General features: G+C 54.8%; 1 protein-coding gene across 1 annotated transcript in view; it reads right to left on the reverse strand.

Moving 5' to 3' along the window:
* The window catches only part of LOC119967792 (high affinity immunoglobulin epsilon receptor subunit gamma-like), a 40,940-nt gene extending 33,408 nt beyond the window's left edge, over positions 1–7,532 (reverse strand). The window contains exon 1 of the mRNA XM_038800792.1: positions 7,330–7,532. Within this exon, the coding sequence (XP_038656720.1) occupies positions 7,330–7,378 (49 nt within the window). The 5' untranslated portion in view covers positions 7,379–7,532. The remainder of the gene's footprint in view (positions 1–7,329) is intronic.
* Between the last annotated feature and the right edge of the window lie 1,007 nt (positions 7,533–8,539).

An 8,539-nucleotide genomic window follows, 5' to 3' on the forward strand; every position in this document is an offset into this window, starting at 1 on the left:
ACATCTACATTAAATGGCATGCAATACATTCTCTGCATTTCTTCTGTGACAGAGCAGCACTTCCTCAGTACTGACCCTTTGACAGTGCAGCTCTCCCTCAGTACTGACCCTCTGACAGTGCAGCGCTCCCTCAGTACTGACCCTCTGACAGTGCAGCACTCCCTCAGTACTGACCCTCTGACAGTGCTCCACTCCCTCAGTACTGACACTCTGACAGAGCAGCACTCCCTCAGTACTGACCCTCTGACAGTGCAGCACTCCCTCAGTACTGACCCTCCGACAGTGCAGCACTCCCTCAGTACTGACCCTCTGACAGTGCAGCACTCCCTCAGTACTGACCCTCCGACAGTGCAGCACTCCCTCAGTACTGACCCTCTGACAGTGCAACGCTCCCTCAGTACCGACCCTCTGACAGTGCAGCACTCCCTCAGTACTGACCCTCTGACAGTGCAGCACTCCCTCAGTACTGACCCTCTGACAGTGCAGCACTCCCTCAGTACTGACCCTCTGACAGTGCAGCGCTCCCTCAGTACTGACCCTCTGACAGTGCAGCGCTCCCTCAGCACTGACCCTCTGACAGTGCAGTGCTCCCTCAGTACTGACCCTCTGACAGTGCAGCGCTCCCTCAGTACTGACCCTCTGACAGTGCAGCACTCCCTCAGTACTGAACCTCTGACAGTGCAGCACTCCCTCAGTACTGACCCTCTGACAGTACAGCACTCCCTCAGTACTAACCCTCTGACAGTACAGCACTCCTCGGTACGGACTCTTTGGAAGAGCAGTTCAAACTACTTGACTCCTGAAGTCTGAAATAATTTTAATTTTGTCGTGTGATGGGAGCATTCCTTGCCCATCCGTAATTGACTCTTGTGTAGGTGGTGGTGAGCTGCCTTGAATCACTGTAGTACATGTGGTTTAGGTACACCCCCAGTGCTGTTAGGGAGTTGTTGAGTGACTTGGAGGGGAACCTCCAGGTGGTGGGGTTCCCAGGTATCTGCTGCTCTTGCCCTTCTAGATGGTAGTGGTTGTGGGTTTGGAAGGTGCTAAGGAACCTTGGTGAGTTATTGCAGTGCCTCTTGTAGACGGTACACACGGCTGTTACTGGTCGTCGGTGGTGGAGAGAATGACTGTTTGTGGAAGGAGGAGCAATCAAGCAGGGCTGCTTTGTCCTGGACGGTGTCGAGTGGAGAGTATTCCGTTACACTCTTGTCTTGTGCCTTGTCCATGGGATGGGGGATAGACTTTGGCCGGGGGGGGGGGGGGGGGGGGGGGGGGGGGTTGAGGAGGTGAGTTACTTGCCGCAGGATTCCCAGCCTCTGGCCTGTTCTGGTAGCCACAGTATTAATATGACTAGCCCAGTTCAATTTCTGCTCAATGCTAATGGCCAGGATGTTTAGTGTGGGGGATTCAGCGATGGTAATGCCATTGAATATCAAAGCACGATGGTTGTACCTTATTGGATATAATAATCTTTATTTGTGTCACAAGTAGGCTCACATTAACACTGTAATGAAGTTACTGTGAAAATCCCTAGTCGCCACATTCCGGCTCCTGTTCGGGTACACAGAGGGAGAATTCAGAATGTCCAATTCACCTAACAGCACGTCTTTCGGGACTGGAGGAGGAAGAAACCGGAGCACCCGGAGGAAACCCACGCAGACACGGGGAGAACGTACAGACTCTGCACAGAGTGACCCAAGCCGGGAATTGAACCGGACACCCTGGAGCTGTGAAGCCACAGTGCTAACCACCGTGCTACCATGCAGCCCACATGGTCTTTGCCCAGCCCTGGCGTGGTGTGAATGTTACTCGTCACTTGTCAGCCCAAGCCTGGATATTGTCCAGGTCTTAAACTTCAAATTTGAATTTTAAAGTGGTCATCGGGCAGGGAGGGGGTTGGGCCGACATGGCGACCTCTGACATCGGCATTGCATAGAGCCCCCCACCCCCCCCCCCCCCATCCCCTGAAAACCTCTCCAACCCCGCCGGCCATCGAGTTTCCAATTCTGACACCAATTATTTTGCAACGGCAGGGTTATTAGAGAAGGAACAGCCATTTTGACAAGTTAACCCCAATCACCACTTCTTAAAATAAACAGCCAACCATGTTCAGGTCAACTTCCTTTTTGATCACTTACTCTCGCCCGCTTTAGCTTTCCGTCGAGTTGACAACATTCTCGCTTTTTAAAGCTACACGAGGAAGATTTGCAATCTTGCGTCCGAGAAAGAGGTCATATTTTTCTCTCGGTCGGTGACCATGCGCTGGCTCCAGCATCCATTTCCTCCATTCGGCCCATCATGTCCATGCTAGCTCATTGTAAAGAGCTCCCCAATTAATTCCACCCCTTCACTCTTCTCCTCCCCCCCCCCCCCCCCCCCGTGTAAATTTGCCCCCTTCCAGTGTTTCTCCCATTTGGGGCAGCACGGTAGCATTGTGGATAGCACAATCGCTTCACAGCTCCAGGGTCCCAGGTTCGATTCCCGGCTTGGGTCACTGTCTGTGCGGAGTCTGCACATCCTCCCCGTGTGCGCGTGGGTTTCCTCCGGGTGCTCCGGTTTCCTCCCACAGTCCAAAGATGTGCAGGTTAGGTGGATTGGCCATGATAAATTGCCCTTAGTGTCCAAAATTGCCCTTAGTGTTGGATGGGGTTACTGGATTATGTGGATAGGGTGGAGGTGTTGTCCTTGGGTAGGGTGCTCTTTCCAAGAGCCGGTGCAGACTCGATGGGCCGAATGGCCTCCTCCTGCACTGTAAATTCTATGAAATACTCCCCCTTTCTGGAAGTTCCTATTGAGTCTGCTCCCACCGCCCTTTCAGACAGAACCTTCCAGATCACAACAACTCTCTGTGTAAAAACATTTCTCCTCATCCTCATCTCCCCCTCTGCTTCTTTTACTGATTCTCTTCAATCTGTGTCCCTCTGGTTCCCCACCCTCCTGTCACTGGGAACACTCCCTCCTTCTTTAAGGGCAGCACGGTAGCATTTGGGGGCAGCAGGGTAGCATAGTGGTTAGCATAAATGCTTCACAGCTCCAGGTCCCATGTTCGATTCCCGGCTGGGTCACTGTCTGTGCGGAGTCTGCACGTCCTCCCCGTGTGTGCGTGGGTTTCCTCCGGGTGCTCCGGTTTCCTCCCACAGTCCAAAGAGGTGCGGGTTAGGTGGATTGGCCATGCTAAATTGCCCGTAGTGTCCTAATAAAAGTAAGGTTAAGGGGGGAGGGTTGTTGGGTTACGGGTATAGGGTGGATGCGTGGGTTTGAGTAGGGTGATCATGGCTCGGCACAACATCGAGGGCCGAAGGGCCTGTTCTGTGCTGTACTGTTCTATGTTATAGAATTATAGAACAGTACAGCACAGAACAGGCCCTTCGGCCCTCGATGTTGTGCCGAACAATGATCACCCTACTTAAACCCACGTAACCCGTATACCCATAACCCAACAATTAACCTTACACTACGGGCAATTTAGCATGGCCAATCCACCTAACCCGCACATCTTTGGACTGTGGGAGGAAACCGGAGCACCCGGAGGAAACCCACGCACACACGGGGAGGACGTGCAGACTCCACACAGACAGTGACCCAGCCGGGAATCGAACCTGGGACCCTGGAGCTGTGAAGCATTGATGCTAACCACCATGCTACCGTGAGGCCCCTTTACTCCATCTGAACACTGACCGTCTCGATTCAACCCCCCCCCACCCCCACCCCCCCACCCAACCATCTCTGCTGGAAGGAGAAGAACCCCAGCTTCTCCAGTCTCTGTTTACCTCGCACCTTCCCGGGCTCTTTATGGGGACGTGCCAAAACAGAATTTGACACGTGCTTCCTCAGAAGGCAGGTGGGGCAGCGAACCGACAGCTCGGTCAATGGAGCTGCTTCAAAGGAGAGTCTGAGGAGGAGGAGAAGGTTAGTGAGTGGTGGAAGGGTTTGGGGAGGGGATCCCAGAGTTTAGGTCCCAGGCAGCTGAAGGCACGCCCGCCAATAGCGGGGCGATGGGAATGGGCTGATGGTCACCAGGCTGGAATCGGAGAAACTCGGAGATCCCGGGGGGGGGTTACAGTGATAGGGAGGGTTGTAGGGGCTGGAGGATGTGACACAGATAGGGAGGGTTGTAGGGGCTGGAGGAGGTTACAGAGATAGGGAGGGTTGTAGGGGCTGGAGGATGTTACAGAGATAGGGAGGGTTGTAGGGGCTGGAGGAGGTTACAGAGATAGGGAGGGTTGTAGGGGCTGGAGGAGGTTACAGACATGAGGGGGTTGTAGGGGCTGGAGGAGGTTACAGAGATAGGGAGAGTTGTAGGGACTGGAGGAGGTTACAGAGATAGGGAGGGTTGTAGGGGCTGGAGGATGTTACAGAGATAGGGAGAGTTGTAGAGGCTGTAGAGGCTGGAGAGGGTTACAGAGATAGGGAGGGTTGATGGGGCTGGAGGAGGTTACAGAGATAGGGAGGGTTGATGGGGCTGGAGGAGGTTACAGAGATAGGGAGGGTTGTAGTGACTGGAGGAGGTTACAGAGATAGGGAGGGTTGTAGAGGCTGGAGGAGGTTACAGAGATAGGGAGGGTTGTAGGGACTGGAGGAGGTTACAGAGATAGAGAGGGTTGTAGAGGCTGGAGGAGGTTACAGAGATAGGGAGGGTTGTAGGGGCTGGAGGAGGTTACAGAGATAGGGAGGGTTGTAGGGGCTGGAGGAGGTTACAGAGATAGGGAGGGATGTAGGGCTGGAGGATGTTACAGAGATAGGGAGAGTTGTAGAGGCTGTAGAGGCTGGAGAGGGTTACAGAGATAGGGAGGGTTGATGGGGCTGGAGGAGGTTACAGAGATAGGGAGGGTTGATGGGGCTGGAGGAGGTTACAGAGATAGGGAGGGTTGTAGTGACTGGAGGAGGTTACAGAGATAGGGAGGGTTGTAGAGGCTGGAGGAGGTTACAGAGATAGGGAGGGTTGTAGGGACTGGAGGAGGTTACAGAGATAGAGAGGGTTGTAGAGGCTGGAGGAGGTTACAGAGATAGGGAGGGTTGATGGGGCTGGAGGAGGGTTACAGAGATAGGGAGGGTTGGAGAGGCTGGAGGAGGTTACAGATAGGGAGGATTGTAGGGGCTGGAGGGGGTTACAAAGATAGGGACAATTTTAATAATTTTTCCTCGTGTCACACATTAGACTCACATAAACACTGCAATGAAGTTACTGTGAAAAGCCCCTAGTCGCCACATTCCGGCGCCTGTTCAGGTACACGGAGGGAGAATTCAGAATGTCCAATTCACCTAACCTACGCGTCTTTTCAGACTTTGTGGGAGGAAACCGGAGCATCCGGAGGCAACCCACGCAGACACGGGGAGAGCATGCAGACTCTGAACAGGCAGTGACCCAAGCCGGCTCCTGGCTCTGTGAAGCAACATTGCTAACCACTGTGCTACCATGCTGCCTGGAAGGGGGTTAGAGATAGGGAGGGATGTAGGGGCTAGAGATTACAGAGATAGAGAGGGTTGTAGGGGCTGGAGGAGGTTACAGAGATGGGGAGGGTTGTAGGGACTGGAGGAGGTTACAGAGATAGGGAGGGTCGTAGGGGCTGGAGGAGGTTACAGAGATAGGGAGGGTTGTAGGGACTGAACATAGAACATAGAACAGTACAGCACAGAACAGGCCCTTCGGCCCTCGATGTTGTGCCGAACAATGATCACCCCACTTAAACCCACGTAACCCGTAACCCAACAATCCCCCCATTAACCTTACACTACGGGCAATTTAGCATGGCCAATCCACCTAACCCGCACATCTTTGGACTGTGGGAGGAAACCGGAGCACCCGGAGGAAACCCACGCGCACACGGGGAGGACGTGCAGACTCCACACAGACAGTGACCCAGCCGGGAATCGAACCTGGGACCCTGGAGCTGTGAAGCATTGATGCTAACCACCATGCTACCGTGAGGCCCCTGGTTGTAGGGCTGGAGGAGGTTACAGAGATAGGGAGGGTTGTAGGGACTGAGAGAGGTGACAGAGATAGGGAGGGTTGTAGGGACTGAGAGAGGTGACAGAGATAGGGAGGGTTGTAGAGGCTGGAGGGGGTTACAGAGATTGGGAGGGTTGCAAAGTCTGGAGGGGGTTACAGAGATAGGGACAATTTTAATCATAATTATTACTAGTGTCACACATTCGACTCACATTAACACTGCAATGAAGTTACTGTGAAAAGCCCCTAGTCGCCACATTCCGGTGCATGTTCGTGTACACTGAGGGAGAATTCAGAATGTCCAATTCACCTAACAGCACGTCTTTCGGGACATGAGAGGAGGAAACTGGAGCACCCGGAGGAAACCCACGCAGACACAGGGAGAACGTGCAGACTCCGCATAGACAGTGATTCATGCCTTGTCCTGGCTCTGTGAAGCAACATTGCTAACCAGTGTGTTACCATGCTGCCTGTAAGGGGGTTAGAGATAGGGAGGGATGTAGGGGCTGGAGGAGGCTACAGAGATAGGGAGGATTGTCGGGGCTGGAGGAGGTGACAGAGATAGGGAGGGTTGTAGGGGCTGGAGGAGGTTACAGAGATAGGGAGGGTTGTAGGGACTGGAGGAGGTGACAGAGATAGGGAGGGTTGTAGGGGGTGGAGGAGGTTACAGAGATAGGGAGGGATGTAGGGGCTGGAGGAGGTTACAGAGATAGGGAGGGTTGTAGGGACTGGAGGAGGCTACAGAGTTAGGGAGGGTTGTAGGGGCTGGAGGAGGTTACAGAGATAGGGAGGGTTGTAGGGGCTGGAGGAGGTTACAGAGATAGGGAGGGTTGTAGTGGCTGGAGGAGGTTACAGAGATAGGGAGGGTTGCAGGGTCTGGAGGAGGTTACAGAGATAGGGAGGGTTGTGGGGGCTGGAGGAGGTTACAGAGATAGGGAGGTTGTAGGGGCTGGAGGAGGTTACAGAGATAGGGAGGGTTATAGGGGTTGGAGGAGGTTACAGAGATAGGGAGGGTTGTAGCGACTGGTGGAGGTTACAGGGATAGGGAGGGTTGTAGGGGCTGGAGGAGGTTACAGAGATAGGGAGGGTGAAAGGACCATGGAGGGATTTGAAAATTGAGGCGTTGCCGGATGAGGAGTAAATAGGTCCAGTCCGAGTGTGACCATCAGCATTTCTGGGAACTGAAGACATTAGTGATATCTCGAGGTTGGCCACATTCTAATAAAACCCTTATCGTGTGTTGATAAATTAACACTGGAAAGGGAAGGGGGTGGGGTGGTGAGAATTGGAATGGGTTTCGTGGGAGAGGTGCTGGGCCTTGCGGGAGATTAAGAAATGGAAAAAGAAATAATCAGGAAATAAGGAAATGAATGACCCACCTGCTGGCACCACCTGAAGCAGGAGGAACAGGGTCCAGATGTACTGCATGGCTGTCTCCTTCCACTGTCCCTCCGCAGAACAATCTCACACACTCTGTACTGTACAAGCTGCAGCCTGCCTTGTGTCAGTACAGGAGGAAGTACTCACACAGTGGACCTTACAAAGGGAGAGTGTGGTCAGAGTTTCAGGAAGTGGAAGAGAGAGACAGATACATATTGAAAGTCAAGAGTGGGGAAAGAGGGCCAGGGGAGTAAAGAATGGGACTGGTCGGGGAGTAGGATAGGGGCAATGGAAAGGTGGAGAGAGAGCGCGGGGCCAGAGGGGGTAGAAAAGAGAGAGAGAGAGCAGAGAGGGGAGGGAGAGAGCAGAGAGCAGAGGGGAGAGAGCAGAGGGGAGAGAGCAGAGGGGAGAGGGCAGAGGGCAGAGGGCAGAGGGCAGAGGGCAGAGGGCAGAGGGCAGAGGGCAGAGCGCAGAGGGCAGAGGGCAGAGCGCAGAGGGCAGAGCGCAGAGCGCAGAGCGCAGAGGGCAGAGCGCAGAGGGCAGAGCGCAGAGGGCAGAGCGCAGAGGGCAGAGCAGAGGGCAGAGCAGAGGGCAGAGCAGAGGGCAGAGCAGAGGGCAGAGCAGAGGGCAGAGCAGAGGGCAGAGCAGAGGGCAGAGCAGAGGGCAGAGCAGAGGGCAGAGCAGAGGGCAGAGCAGAGGGCAGAGCAGAGGGCAGAGCAGAGGGCAGAGCAGAGGGCAGAGCAGAGGGCAGAGCAGAGGGGAGAGCAGAGGGGAGAGCAGAGGGGAGAGCAGAGGGGAGAGCAGAGGGGAGAGCAGAGGGGAGAGCAGAGGGGAGAGCAGAGGGGAGAGCAGAGGGGGAGAGCAGAGGGGAGAGAGGGAGCAGAGGGGAGAGCAGAGGGGAGAGCAGAGGGGAGAGCAGAGGGGAGAGCAGAGGGGAGAGCAGAGGGGAGAGCAGAGGGGAGAGCAGAGGGGAGAAGGAGAGCAGAGGGGAGAGGGCAGAGCAGAGGGGACAAGGAGAGCAGAGGGGACAAGGAGAGCAGAGGGGACAAGGAGAGCAGAGGGACAAGGAGAGCAGAGGGGACAAGGAGAGCAGAGGGGACAAGGAGAGCAGAGGGGACAAGGAGAGCAGAGGGGACAAGGAGAGCAGAGGGGACAAGGAGAGCAGAGGGGACAAGGAGGGCAGAGGGGAGAGGGCAGAGCAGAGGGGAG

Source organism: Scyliorhinus canicula, chromosome 6, assembly GCF_902713615.1.
Source record: "Scyliorhinus canicula chromosome 6, sScyCan1.1, whole genome shotgun sequence".
In the NCBI taxonomy this organism is placed as follows: domain Eukaryota; kingdom Metazoa; phylum Chordata; class Chondrichthyes; order Carcharhiniformes; family Scyliorhinidae; genus Scyliorhinus; species Scyliorhinus canicula.